Here is a 15,511-nt window from a genome sequence, read left to right on the forward strand (position 1 = left end):
GAGAGAAGAACGGGGGATAGGATAGAGAAGAGAAGAAGATAGGGGGGGAAAGGAGAGGATGGAGAAGAGAAGGAGAAAGAGAGGGAGGGAGAAGGTATAGGAGAGAAGAAGAAAAGGGGGAGAGGGTGGAGGAGAGAAGAAGAAAAGTAGGAGAGGGTGTAGGAGAGATGGAGAAAGGGAGGGGATGGAGAGGTTGTAGGAGAGAAGAAAAAGGGGGAGAGAGTGGAGGAGAGAGGGAGGAAGAGGGTGTAGGAGAGAAGAAGAAAAGGGGGGTGGAAGAGAATAAGGAAAAGGAGAGGGTGGAGGAGAGATAAAGAGAGAGGGAGTAGGGAGAGGGTAGAAGAGAGTAGACGAAGGAGAGGGGATGGAGAGAGGGAGAGGGTAGAGGAGAGAAGATGAAGGAGAGGGGAGGACATTGGAGAGGGTGAAGGAGAGAAGAAGGAGGGGGAGAGGGTAGAGGAGAGGAAGAAAGAAATGGAGGCAGAGGGAGTGTGGGTAGAGGAGAGAAGAAGAAAAAGGGAGAGAGGGTGGAACAGGGAAGAAAAGCGGGAGGGAGAATACAGAAGAATAAAAATCGTTGGACAGGGTGGAAGAGAGAAGAAGAAAGAAGGGAGAGGGTATTGAAAAGATGGAGACAGAAAGAGGGAAGTATGGAAAGACAAGTAAAAGAGGAAGAGGGAGGGTTTGAGAAAAAAGAAAGCAGAGTAGAAGAGAAAGGAAGACAGGAGAGGAAAGAAGAAAGAGTGTGGAAGAGAAGAGAAGGTGGGAGAAGAGGAGGAGAGGAAGAGGGCAGAAAAGAGATAGAGAGAAGGAGAAGGTGGAATATAGAAGAAGGGGTGGAAGAGCGTACAGGGACAGAATCGAAGAGGGAGGAAGGGAAGGAGAAGGGGAATGAAGAGAGAGTGAGAGAAAGCAAAGCAAACAGAGAAATCCGAGAGAGGGAGGAATGGACGGAGAGAGGAAAAAAACAAGGGGAGGGAGAGGGGAAAGTCAATTTGGAGAGGGCTAAAGAAAAAACAGAAGTGCTCTTGTTTTCGGTGATGTTATGAAGCAGTCAAGATAGTGAGGCCTTTGTTTGATGGAACAGAGCTGTGTGCTGCCCCCTAGCCCCCGACCCCCCCCCCCCCCACCCCACCCCACCACGTTCCTCCTCTCACAGAATATCCTGGGGGAAAAAAGCTCCCATATTGTCAGTGGAAGATTACGAACCACACAAACGCGCTGGATGGCAGCCACTGAGATGCGGCCTCAAAAAGAGAGACTAGTGTTCCTCGGGGCCGATGGGGTCTTGCACCTCACACCCACCCCCCACCCCCCCACGCCCCCTGCCCCCGTGGCCTACAACTCTGCAGCCCATCTACCCTCATTCAGGGCCTGTGTGATGTTGGGATTGGACCCTAGATCCCTAACAAGGGAGGCATTTAAAAATGCTCCATTCCAAAGCCAAGGTCTGAGCTTTGATATCACATAATTTTATGCAATGGAGCACCTCTGTCCTGCCACACAAACACACGCACCTAAGGTCCTCCCCCCCCCCCCCCCCCCCCCCCCGGTAACCCTGAATTTTTCACCCACACTCACCAAAGCTCAGATGACTTAATTTTCAGGCTCCTTACTCCACTTATTCCATGAAGCTCATTCTTGGCCATTCATCCTTTCTTTTATCTGTCACCCTCTGCATTCCCTTGATTGCGAATGGAAGACAACAGATTAATGCCACAAGAATATGCATCAAGAATGTATGGCAGCAGCTTGATGCTAGCAAGAATAATTTCAAAGGCTTTGTTAACCCCCCCAAAAACACATTCCATTTGGGTGTTAAGGAAGGAAAATACAGTGAACATTTGGTGTTCCATTTGGGTGGCACTTGACTCCTCCCTTTCATCCCACATTCACCAGACCCTCATTAAAGTCATTATTTTATGTCTTTGGGAGTGTGAGCTTGCTCCGGCGGATTTAAGGGCCACGATGAACCTGAGCAAGAAACAGCAAAGTGAGGTTAAACTCTGGGAGTGCCGCTGTGCCCTCGGAGCTGGGCCCGAGGCTGCACCGTGACACAGAGCTCCATGTGTGACGTGCTGCTTGTCCGGCGTGAGTGTGACATACAGATTCCCCCCCTTTGGGAGGCGGGATCCCACTGCAGTGTGAGGCTGCCCCTTGACTAGTGCAAGAAAAGTCCTCCAGTTTCCCATCTTGTCCTTGTTTTAGTTCATGAAGGTCTCACAGGGGGGGCCCATGCAGTGTGGCCCCGAGCCGTTTCTATGGGATAAATCCGATACACCCATGCTAGTGGGGGGGGAATTAACATTGCTCCCATGACAAATCGATTCGCAATTAATTAGCAAGGGCAAGTCAAGCAGGTTGCCGGGGGAATTCGAGGAGGTACCTCCTACCGTGGGGGCAAAACAACAGAGTCCAAAACACAAAAGTTGCCCACTAATTAGCCATTGTCTGTGTTCTGCTTGAAGGGATCACCAGCACGGGCGGCCCTAGTGCATGCCTCTGCGATCCCTTAGTCAGGGGGGCTCTTATCTATCAGAGCCCCTGTGCAGCTGTAACCGAGCCCGGTGGCCAGGAGGAGGGGGGGTCACTGGGGGATGCTGTGAATCATTATTTACACTCACAGCAGAGACACACGCGCATCGGCATGCGACAGGTTCCCCTGGTCGTCTACTTAACTCAGTGAAGCGGACACATCGGCAGTCTGGCATCGGAGTGTTCAGGGATCTTGTTGCCATGCCGATGCACGTGACAGCCGTCAGGTGATTGGGGTGGGAGTCACCACAGCAGCGTCATCGGGGTTGTCCTATTTGGTGACAGCGGGGGGGCGGGGGGGCACTGCATATTTCGTGGGAGAAGAGGTGGATAATTATTGACATCCATTTAAACGGGCTATCGATGGGCTTGGGTAACGTTTGAAGACAAGAGGTGTTGATCATGTACGCTTTGGGGTGGGGGTGGCGGGGGGGTTGGAGATGGGTGAGTGAACTGTGTCTCCATGGCAACGGTCGGCGAGGCTGAGTCAATTTGATGGAATGGCTGGTGTGGCTTTGTCGGAGAGACGGAGGGAGAGAGAGAAAGAGCAAAAATGAAAATGAAGCAGTTGCCATGGCGATTCAGCATTGCAGCTGCCTGTGCATCTGCGTGTGCCTGCGTGTGCAGACGTGTGTGTATGTGTGCGTGGCTGGAAATGCATCTGCACAACTGGGGCATGTGCTATGTTTGTGCACGTGTGTGTGTGTGTGTGTGTGTGTGTGTGTGTGTGTGTAGTCCAGGTATACCATACCTTGTGGGCACCAAATGTCCCCACAACGTGATGAATACAGTAAAATCCATTTATAACAGACTTCAAGGGACCTGGCAAAAAAGTCCAAACTCCGTTATATCCAGAGTCCGTTATATCCAGAGTTGCTTCATGCCCAGAACACAACTACAGGACACCATTTACTCATGCCACACCCTAGCAGACATGTTTGTGGTTTAGATTATTATATTGTACATGTAGTAATTCAACTTTACCTGACCAGATGCGTGACTATTAATAATCCTGACTACATATCTGCACTGGATATCACCGGCACACCACGCGCCTTGTAGGCGGAGCCTACACATCTACAGCCAAAAGCGGCCCTGGGGACCAAATTGTTTGTCCGTTATAAGCGAAATTCCATTATATACAAGTCCGCTATATCAGATTATTTTTCTGCATGCTCTTAAAGGCGCATGGCCAGGACCGGCGGACTTCGTCCGTTATAGACGATATTTCGTTATAAGCGAGTCCACTGTAACAGGATTTTACGGTACCTGTTTTTGTTTTTGTTTTTTTTTACCTTATGCGGACCAATTTCCTGGTCCTCATATATGGAAAACTCTATTTTGTAAAGATTCGCGATTGCAATGAAAAAAAACTAAAAATGCAAAAAGTCTTGTATTTTGTTTGGTTACTTATGGCTATGGTTTGGGCTGGGTAGGGGGTTAAGGTTTTCATAGTTAGCGTTAACATTTTTCCCATAGAAATGAATGAACGGTCCCCAAAATGATATAATTACGTGACTGTGTATGTGTGTTAAGATCACCCATCCTGCATCCCAGCTCCTCTCTGGCGTATTGTGGTAAACAGATGATATGTCCGTTATTTGAGTTTCCGCTCTGGTGAACTGTTGTATTAATTATCCACAGTCTGTGCACAACACAGACACACCGGCTAATCGGGATGTGTCCAGGAGCCTAAGAGGCACAGACTGCTCTGCCCACCCACCCCACCGTGCTCCCCCACCCATGTCTGCCCCTCTGAGTCACCGCCTGCCCCACACAGGTGGAACTAACCATCCTTGAGGAGGCTCTTGGCTCCTCACTTCTCGCTAGAACAGAAACGGAAAGCAGTTTACATTTGAAACCCAAGCCAGCAAACATCTGACCAAAGAGACCTCAGGGAAGCTTGTCCATCTTTGTTTCCTTTGTAAACCAAGCAACACTGAAGATCATAGTACAAGGACACCTTTTTTCTTGCTATTATTTTATCCAGAAATGGGAAAAAAAAATGAATACAATATAAAGGAGATACTCACAAGAGGTTGCAAGGATACTGCCCTGCTGAATGCTGCCTGTGTAGAAACGTGCAAGAACACAAGCACGAGTAGGATGGGTCAAAGCATGGTGAAGTAACATTTCCGGCACACAGTAGGTCTTTTATTGGCCAAAAGTCCTGATTGGCTGACCCCTAGACCCACTGTCCCTCAGCTTTGCTAAAATTTGTTGGTTTTGCATGTTGTGAAAATACAGTGAACATTTGCTGTTGCGTTATCTGTGTTGTACGGTACTATAGCCTGTTTGCACATCTCGCTGTTTGAAAAGTACTTCCACAGTGTTCCCCATTTGTGCGTCATAGTGCCCTGAACATCATGCTACTTAGTGCCCCCTGCTGGTCTTTCAGCTAGGTGTCACAGAAGTACAGCCGGCCCCTTCATGGCGCGCCAGCTAGCTATATACACAGGCTTTCCGCTCATGGTAACCATTTGCATATTTAAAGGCCACAGGTGAATTCCGCGGCGAGCTGCGGTATTTGAAGTCGCAGGGGACCGTGTGGCTGACTCATGGCTTTTGTGGTGTGTCCCCCCCCCACCCCTATGTGTGTATTTCTGAAGACATCCGAGACCGCAGGAAGAAGGCCGTCATGCTGTTCATCCACGGTGGATCCTACATGGAAGGCACCGGCAACATGTTCGATGCCAGCGTCCTGGCCGCCTACGGCAACGTCATCGTGGTCACCATGAACTACCGGCTGGGTGTGCTAGGTGAGTCAGCGGCCCCTGCGCTACGCTTCCCCTCCTTCCCGCCAGCAGTCGCGCCTGATGCGTGAAACGTGAAAGGACGGTGTGCTCATGTTTCGTAATTTTGGTATGAGACAAGTCGATCTATTTGGGCCAGACCTCCTTGCTTGGGCGATATGTTCTCTCTCCTGTCTAATTCCACCTCAGTGGTTCATGCTATGTGGTTAATCACGGTGACTCCCCCTCCCCCCCCCCTCCTTTAAAAGCTCAGAATTTCATACAGCTCTTCCTTGAACAGACAGCTTTAAAGGGCAAATGTGTGAAAGGAACTGAATTTTTGCTCTTTTTTTTCTGGATGTCTCCTCTTCTGTTGAAAGAGAGGAAGAAGAGGAGGTGTGCGCATACATTTAAAAAATGTGCATTGTGGAGTCAGCCTAAGCTCAGTGATTTGCTGTTTCCCCTATCAGGCTGTGCTGTGAGTTTGGTTTGTGATGGATATGCAGAACCCTCCATTTTGCCAGCAGGCCCTGCTCTGTGGCCCTCAAAATTCCCCTTTTCAAAGATGCCAGATAGCTCTGTGTTTTAGGCTTTTCTGACTTGGTTGTGAGTGTGTCTTCTCTCTTATGTGTTTCTGGAGATACACCTAGCAGGATGCCCCCACTGAGTTCATTCTGCTTTAGCTTTTTGTTGTGTAGAGTAGTGGTCGGGCCACTGCTAGAGAGGGGGGGGGGGGGTCTTCGTTATAGGAAATGAAAGTTGGTTTGATGGAAAAGTGAAACCATTCCGTCTGACACTGGGAAGCCATCTCCTCATATGCATTCCTCCGTCGCTCATTCCCCACATCCTTGCGCCTGGCCTCTTGGAGGGAACTCGGCCTAGCTGATGAATTATTGATGCAGCCAAGTGTACAGCAGCACGGTACAGTGTCATCCTCGACCAAGGAGCAGATCAACTGGAAACTGAGTTCAGTAGAAAAAAAAAAATAAAGGATTATTATTTTGGCCTGCGGGGACAGCTTGTGTCCATGGTTCCAGTCAGAGGGCCAGATCTGCAGTCTTTGAAATGGTCCACTGATGTGTTTCTGGTTGTCTGTGCTTTCACATGACACTTAAGATATCAGTAGTAGAACAAGATTGCATAAGTTAGTTAAGTACATTATGAAGTATGCAGGGTACTGTTTTCGAAAGTGGACGTTCTAGAGAGCGAATGGTATGAAATAGGGTTGTGTGTGGCTCTTTGGGTTAGGAAGCTGTGATTATGCCTTAGAGCTTGCTATTTTGAATCCCTTGGTTGACTGAATAATCAAGGACCTTTACCCCAGCTGCTCCAGGGGTACCGGATAAACATCTGACCCTGTGCTCCTACCTCAAGCTTCATCCTGTTCTGCGTATGTGTTTCTCATAGGGGAGTAAGATAGGATATTCACAGATTGTAGAGGGATATGTCAGAGTAGAGAGGTATAACAGACTGGCTGTAAATGCTGTAGTAGTATTGCGATGTAAAGGGATATGTCAGAGTAGACAGGTATTACAGATGGGCTGTAAGTGCTGTAGTAAGGCTGGAATGTATAGAGGTATGAGGTATATCAGAGTTAAGAGGTACACTATTGCACAAAAGTATTGGAACACCTAACCATTACACCTACAGGACATTTTATGACATCCTATTCTAAATCCATAGGTGTAAATACAGAGTCGGTCTCCCCTTTGCAGCACTAAGAATTAGTGCTGAAGCATTAAGAATTCCCTTTATTGGAACTAATGGCCCTAGCCCAACCCCTGAAAAACAACCCCATACCATTACGTATCCCACCTCCACCAAACTTTACAGAAGGCATGATGTAGTCAGGCAGGTAACATTCTCCTGGAATCTACTGCCTTGGCATTGCAGTGCTTGGTGATGTGAGGCTTGCACGCAACTGCTCAGCATTGGAAGCCCATTCCATGAAGCTCCCAACACAGAGTTTTTGTGCTGGGGTTAATGCCAGAAGAAGTCTGGAACTCTGCAGTTATTGTGTCAACAGAGTGTTGGCAGCTTTTATGCAACATGCACCTTAGCACTTGGCGACCCTCCTCCGGTACTTTTTGTGGTCTGCCACTTCATGGCTGAGTTTGTTCCTAAATGCTTCCACTTTGCAATACCACTTGCAGTTGACCATGGAATATCTAGCGAGGAAGAAATTTCAAATTCACTGAACTCTTCAGAACAACCCATTCTTTCACAGATGTTTGTAAACCTGACTGCATGGCTAGGCGCTTAATATTATACACCCGTGGCAATTGATATGAAAGAAACACATAAATTCAATGATCAAGAGGTTTATCCCAATACTTTTGTCCATAAAGTGTATAACAGGTGAGCAACAATTGATATAGTCCACTCCTGCATGAAAAAAATGGGCCAAAGCTTAATATTGTGCAATGTCGGTTTGTCCCATTTTTTTGGCCAGGAGTGTAGATTTGGAATGTAGCATGGTATGTCAGAGTATAGCAGGTGAGATGTAAATGGTATAGTAGTGTGGGAATATGAAGCTGTATATCAGAGGTAAGAGATATAATAAGGGAGCTGTAAATGGTGTAGTAGTATTGGGATGTAGAGGCTTATATCTAAGTTGAGAGGTATAACAGACGAGATATAAATGGTATAGTAGTATTGGCATGTAGAGGTTTATATCAGAGTATATCTACCTGCCATTTCCTTTCATTCAAATTCTGCTGTTACCTTCTGGAGCTTCTCTCTCTGCTCACTATGGAGTCAAACGCAGGTTAAGCTGTTGACCTCAAGCCCCTGTCTTCCCTCAGCCTGCTGCCCCCACCACTGTCTTTCCTGTGTGCTGATTTACCGGCATGGTTTCTGAAAGGCTTGCCTCAGTCTGTCCACTGTCATGATATACACTGTAGCCTGCCATTACCCAACATCGTATTCGTTATCATGGCCGATAACAGCCCCTGCCCTCATTGCAGACAGGTAGGATGTTTGGAAAGAAATGTGCCCTCGGTCTTTATGATTACTGACCCTATATATATCACTTCAGAATGTTCCCAGCAGCCGGTGATGCGCTCCATGCGTTATTAATGAAAGAACAAGGGTGGAAAATGGCTTTAGCAAAGGATGTGCTTCGTTACGTTATAAAAATGTTAACAAAGTGTTTGCTGTCTGATCTCTGTCTGCTAGGGGCAAATTGAGCCTGTGTTCACACACAGTGATGAGGTTGCTTAGCCAGTGTGTGTGTGGGGTTTTCTTTTGTATGCGGGAACGAGAGAGAGGAAGAGTAGGAAGCAGGTGTATTTCCAAGCAGCCGAGATGCAGGAGTGGAATGAGAAAGAAAATTAAAAGCTGATTACAGTCTCATCCTGCCCTATAGAAGTGGCCAGCAGGGAGAGAGAGAGAGAGATGAGAGAAAGGGAGGGAGGGAGTGAGTGAGTGAGAGAGAGAGAGTCTGCATTGCATGTGAGGCTAAAAATAAAACCTGCAGAGCCGATCCTGAAATCTGCAGTGAGGCACACATTCATTCAACAAAAGCAGAAGCCCAGTTATGCAATGTGACAACAGCACACGCACACAGATACACAGCCGCAATCCTAATCCCCGCGTACGCCACGTCCGCGATCGGTTAGCTTCTCTGCTCAGGCACGTGAGCCGTTCCTGGGCGAAGGGAGCCCAGGTCTGTGGTGTCCATTTTCCGGAACGTTCCAGACTGTTCTGAGGGGGGCCGCTCGGCCGGCCCCGCTGCTGTCACCGCCGACGTCTGACGAGGGGTCACCGCAGAACCGCTTCTGACGATGTTTCCATAAATATTAGGATGGGAACGAAGACCATCAAAAAAAAAAAAAAAAATCCCAGACCAGATGGTTGCCATAGCAACCCAAGGTAGGACCGATAAGCGCTCTTGCTTGTGAGAAGCAGAGACAGAAAGAGTGTGGCCCGACAGATTGGTCAAGACAGGAAACATGAAAACAAAGGCAAAACAAACAGAAAATGAGGTAAAATACCATGGTGAATGCCATCGTCCTCCTCAGCTCTGACCTCTTTTTTATTTACTTCTTTTATTTCTTTAAGTGTCTCCCATTTGCTGATCTCTCTTAATTGTAGGATATGTTACTTTTCTGCCATGGCGGGGGGCACATCTGTATTGAAACACTGCCTGATTTACCACTCTTTTTAATTCCCCCCCCCCCCCCCCCCCCCCCCCCCACCGCCTCCTGTTCTAGTTGGAGCAGGAAGGTCGCAGGCCTTTTAATTGGTATCCTGGTGAGCGGACGTTAAGCCAAGGGACCCTTGGATGGTCACAGAGCCGCATTCGGCCACCACAGTCCTGCTCACACGCTTCCCAGTGTGTCTGTGGTTGTGTGTGTGTGGGGGGGGGTGCGGTGCTGTCCTTTGGGGTCTGGGGGAAGCACGCCAAGCCCACTTCAGTGACAGGGGGAGTGTGAGCAGGTATCCATGTGAAAAGAAGCAAAATGCCATTTCCATTGTGAGTGTTCATCTGCAGCAGCAGCTCCCAGCAGTCCGTAAATAAAACCTGCACCACTGGCTGTGACTTTGAGGTCATAATGCCGCTTTATACATAAGCAGCCAGCCTTTCCAAAACCCACTGCGATCGTCGAAGCTGCGGTTCCTCCAACCAGACCGCTCCCTGTTTAGAATATAGAACTGCAGTTACTGTCCATCTCTTCCTGTTCATTCCCAACAGCTATAGAACTGCAGTTACTGTAACCCCGCCTCTTCCTGTTTACTCCCAACAGCTATAGAACTGCAGTTACAGTAACCCTGCCTCTTCCTGTCCTTTCCCAACAGCTGTAGAACTGCAGTTACTGTAACCCCGCCTCTTCCTGTATATTCCCAACAGCTATAGAGCTGCAACTTTGTTAACCACACCCCTTCCTGTCTATTTTCATCATCTACTGAATCGCAGGTCCTGTAAACCCTCCCCTTCCTGCCTACTCCCATAATCTATAAAACTGCAGCTGCTTTAACCCTACCTCATGTAATCCTGTCCAGTATCTACAGAACTGCAGACCCCAGCATCCTTGAACCTCCTTAATGGATCCCATGAGCTCGAAATTACCTGAGGTACTTGCATTTGCAGTACCATTGTGCCAGGCAGACTTTTTCTCTCAGATGCTTTTCCCTGAAAAAAAAATAAAAAAGAAAAAAACATTGATACGTCGTCACAGTTCGGAATAACCCCAACCCCACCCGCCGTGTCCCACTGAACACAGGAAACGCAAAGAGGCACAGCACAGCATCCCCATTTGCAGCTGTTCAAACTAATTAACTGATGAACTTGAGAGAGACTCGAACACTGCCAGTCAGCCTGGCCTAACGGCCTTCCGAAGATGTTTGAAGCCAAAGGACATGACCTGCGACACAGGGACACTTGGAAAACAATCATTCTCAAATGCTTTTACTGCTTAAAGGTCCCACAGACCACAGAGACAAATCATCCTAATTACTTTCGTAATCTATGTGCGAATTTATTTGATCTGTTATCTGCTTGTCATTCAGGCTGTGCTCATCTCACACTCAAACCATACTCCACGGCCTTGTGATTATCCCAGCTCCCACAATGCACCTCTGCCCTGGCCCCCCCACCACAGAGCCCCGAAATGCTCCCCGACATGACGTCTTTGAAGTGGACGAGTTGGAGCGTGTTTGCGTGTGCGTGTGTCCGCTGCTTCTCTGATCTCTGCGCTGTCAGAGTAGGATGAAAACGGCAAACAAGGGATTGTGAGCAATCCGGCTGCATGAAGCATGGCTAAGACTGCTGCCACACGGATCCCGCCTGCAGCCAGGTGGGATCACGCGGATTCTGGGGAGTGGGTGAGTCTGGACTGACAGGTATCGAGTCGCTAATTGTCAGAAGGCCCAGTGATGTCAGTAGTGTTTCTAGGTGTGGGTTGCTGTCGTGCTTCAGAGCGATGAGATCTCACCTGCGCGTGGCTCCTGAAGCAGCGGACATGGACAGCACGATGGCGGATCCGCCTCACAGAACGCTGCCGTTCCTCGGTGGGATCCTCATTGGCCTGGCTGCCTCTTTGTTTCCTGTTGGGGGTGGGGTCAGCCCCGGCACCGCCGTCATGCATGGAGCGTGCCCCCCGAGGCCTCTAAACACGTCCATTAGTGTGATCAGCCTGTCCCATCCTTGATAAAGTGCATATACTATATATTACCGTGGCCATTACCAGTAAACACATAGGTACAAACAAACAGTACACAAGCAGTACAGGTAATTAACGGCCAATTGGCAAGCGAACAGCTGAGACAGTGAGATCAGTGCGCTCAGGGCCCCTGGGACTTTCAGACCCCCATATTAGGGTGCACGCCTCACCATTAAAGGAGCGGCATTAGCAGTAAGCTAATGAGGGTACGGGGGGTGTGGGGGGGGGTGGAGTATGGCAGAACACATAACAGGGCTAAAATGGGAAAGAAAGGTACCTGAGCGAGGTGCGCGGATTTCAGCCAAGCAGAACTCAGGCCGTCTCGTGATGAGAAGGAGTGCCATGTCACGCAGGTGGGGGTGGGGCTCAGGCGTAGGGGGCTGAGGGCACATTGCCCCTGTTCTAACACATTTTGACAAAGCATTTTTAAAAAAATAAACAGTAATGCTTTACATTAACTGTACATTCATAATGCTTTTATAATGCATTCGTAGAACTTCGATGCATCTTCATAATGCATTCATAGAACATTCATAGGCACTATGTAAATATACCTTAACATCCTAACATACCTTAACTGCTTTAATATACATTAATAACAAACATTGCATGATAATACAAACAGTACTTACATGCTGCTTATGAATGTTCTATGAATGCATAATGAATGCATTATGGAAGTGCAGATAATGTAAAGCGTTACTAAACAAAAATACAAAAAAAATAGGCTAAACGTGTTTTTAAAAATTAAAAGTAATCTAAAATATTTTTGCAACACAAGAAACAGGGTGTCACAGGTATGGACAGGTGTTAATCCTGATTGACTTCTTCACGCTGCCAGAATGACCTCATTCGGGAAAGAAGCTCAGTTCTCATGGAGAGGAATCACATAGAGAGCATTCACTCACAGAGGTGAGCTCACAGCCCTGCCCTGTGCAAAGATTACCGGTCCAGGCCCTTGGTGGTCTTGCTCTTTTTAATTAACCAAATGTCTGTCTTCTCTAAGTAACAGAAGTATTGAGTATTCTGGGTGATGTATGAAAAACCAGTCTGTCCAGTTATTGCGTACAGATACTCCTCACTTAACGACCTACCTGTTTAATGACCACCCAGACTTACAACCAGCTCTCTGACCAGCTGCTATTGTACACTGTACGAGAACTTTGGTCATGGAAACGGCAGCGTGGCATCTCAGTGTCAAGGATCTCATCTCCCATCACCCTTTCTCAGTCTCGTTCTTGCAGTCGGTCACTATTCACCACACTAGCGCTCACAATGTCCAAGACTATATATTTTGTCTATAAATTTCTACTTTATTGTGCATCCCATAGTACAAGATGTGGGCGAGAATAAATACGAACAATTACAAATATACAAAAAATATAAGAAATGGTGCAAAGGTGACATTGAAACAATATCTAAAGACAGTTGACACAAACTCACTACCAGTACAGTATGTCTGAAATATCAGTAAGGGGCGGCTCCTCACTTATCGACAACTTCACTTAACGACCTAGTCGTAGGAACAGAACTCAGTCGTTAAGTGAGGAGTGTCTGCATTTCATTTAGTGCTACGAAACTCCTATTAAAAAGGAATTCAAATTTTTATAACAGTAATATTACAGTAGAAATTTGAATATTAATTACAATAATACTACAAGAATACCCAGTTCATCATAGCGTGGTAGCCTGAGCCAGTTGTGTACGACTAACTGTGATGGTGAAACCTGCAACGTTTGCCCATTACTGCCTTAAGTGAGGGAAACAGTGAGAATACAACATATAACAACACATTTTTATGCATTTAGCTACCCACACACAGAAACGCTAGCATCAACAACAAAAAGTCATGTTAAGTGTGGCATGAAATTATACTATCAAATGATTGACATAGGCTTACATGCATAAAATAGCTTAAAACTTAAACAACATCAGGCCTTTAAATGCTGCCTTTGGTTTAGGCTACATCTCACTATGCATATGCAGTATTTAATTTGTCATACTATCCATACATAATGCTGCGGTACTTGGTTATTTTGATGGTATTTTCCAAAGCACTGCTCTCTGTTCACCAAGCAGAGGGGAGCCTCTAAAGTAAAAACTGCCGGCTAAATGCAGAAGCGTTTCCAGATTGTGCTTTTCAGGTTTGTGGGAGTTACTGTATTACCACATTCTTCTTCTGATTCATACATTATTTCGCTAGTTTCTGTGCTGACTAGTTTTAGCCATTTTGAATAGCTTAATTAATTTACGGCTCTCTGTCCCTAGCGGCGGATCCCGTGCTCTATGTTAATTGAAAAGGGCCAATTGGCAAAACAAAAATGAGGAAATGTGCATTAGATGGCTTCTTGTCTGCATAATTCTTCAAAAATTCAAATATGTGTTACCGCCATTGAATATTTTTAAAATTTGAATTTTATTCAAATAACAAAGTTTGATCTCCATGCCCTAGTTTCACCTAGTTTGTTGTATTTTTGGTACCATTTTCCAGGCTTCTTACCACCATCCTGGGGTGCTGTTTGGCTCTGCGTGTCAGGACTCTGTGTCTGACATTAGGGGGTTGCCAGTTTAAATCCCATATGGCAAGTAGAATGTTTTCACAGCTGGGTGTTGAGCAAAGAACATAACCCTGTTTGGGGCAGGGACACTCTCTGACCATGCTTTTTGGTTCACACTTAGGTCAAAAGCATTTGTGAATTAAATTTAAACGATATTTTATCTTAGCAAACTCAAGGGTACAAGAGCAGCACCTACTAGGGATTTAAGGGAAGAGGGATGGAGCTTGTGAATGGCTGCTTTCTGCATGCCATTGTGGTGAAGATGTCCCCCCCCCCCGTACTGCACAGGAGGCTGCTTGAGCTACAGGGCCCAGCAGACAGCATCACCTCCATGCCTACGCAGCTCTTATGACAAGCTATCTAAAGCCATCTCCCCTCTTCCCACCACCCTTGCGGAAAAGCGCTTCATTCTCATCATTCTCTGGGCATGTTACACATCCACCTCCCCCCCACCCCCCCATGCCGCAATCAATCCTGTGTGGCCGTCCGTCCGTTTCCCATTTGCAGGCCTCACAACAAATTGCCATCTCTCTGTTCCAGTTGCAACCCCCCATCCTTCTTTCCACCCCCATCTCAGTTCACCTGTCTGTTGCCTCCCTCCCGCCTCCTCTTGCTGTTGTTTGGGTTCCAGTTCGTCTGGGACGTCATGCCTAGATTTCCTCAGCATCTATCTTTTTTCCATGTCTATCTACAGCTCTCTCCCCATCGATCAATTTTCCTTTGACACCCATCACTGTTCTTAATTCTTCCCCACTTCTCCTTATTATGAATTTTCATGGCACTAAACTCATGGAGTCCTAGGAACTCCTTTTCTTAAGGGTTAAAATATCCTCTCCCCATCCCCAAAAGTTCATCCAAAAACTTATATGGTCTTTTCACCCACTGCTGTCCAGTGAAATCTGGTTGATTTTTGACACAAGGCCATGACTGGCCAATTCGGCTTTCGGACATGCTGCGCTGAGCTAACAGTAATGCTGCAAAAGCCCCGCCCACGAGCAGCAGCTAGCAGCCGGGACAGGAGGCAAGGCAGCGCTGTGCTTCTTGTCATCGGGTTGCATCAGGCGGTCCTTATCAGTGCCTTTCCTGACGGGTCCAATTGAGTGACAGGGCCTTGCTGGGCACGATTACATGCTTTGCTGTCACCTGCATGTGGCCCATGTACGTAACCCCTCCAGCACAAGCGTGGCTTTGTCAGACTGGAGGAGACAGAGTGACATGGTGGGATAAGTACATCCCTTACATTATCAAAGGGGAGCCACACCAAGGAAATGAGCCCCTCCCCAACTCAGATGTCACCTTGGTGCTCCAGCAAGGTGCTATGATACCTGTACACCCTGCAGACTCCTCCTGACCAACACGGCTCCTCACTGACTTCCTGGAGGTCACCTCCAGTCCTAGACCACAAACACCTAAGGACAGTGTTGCCAAGACAACTCTAATGATAATGAATTGTTTAATCGATGTTCTCTGTAGCCTGCCTTCTTACAGTAAGCCATCATTTGTTTACAAAATGCAAACAAAA

At 47.3% G+C, this 15,511-nt stretch overlaps 1 protein-coding gene across 1 annotated transcript in view; it reads left to right on the forward strand.

Annotated features, from left to right (window-relative positions):
* Nucleotides 1-15,511, forward strand: part of nlgn2a (neuroligin 2a) — a 95,824-nt gene that overhangs the window by 49,061 nt on the left and 31,252 nt on the right. The window contains 1 exon segment of the mRNA XM_049027649.1: nt 5,145-5,294. Within this exon segment, the coding sequence (XP_048883606.1) occupies nt 5,145-5,294 (150 nt within the window).

The sequence above is a fragment of the Brienomyrus brachyistius genome, chromosome 10 (genome assembly GCF_023856365.1).
Source record: "Brienomyrus brachyistius isolate T26 chromosome 10, BBRACH_0.4, whole genome shotgun sequence".
Classification (NCBI taxonomy): domain Eukaryota; kingdom Metazoa; phylum Chordata; class Actinopteri; order Osteoglossiformes; family Mormyridae; genus Brienomyrus; species Brienomyrus brachyistius.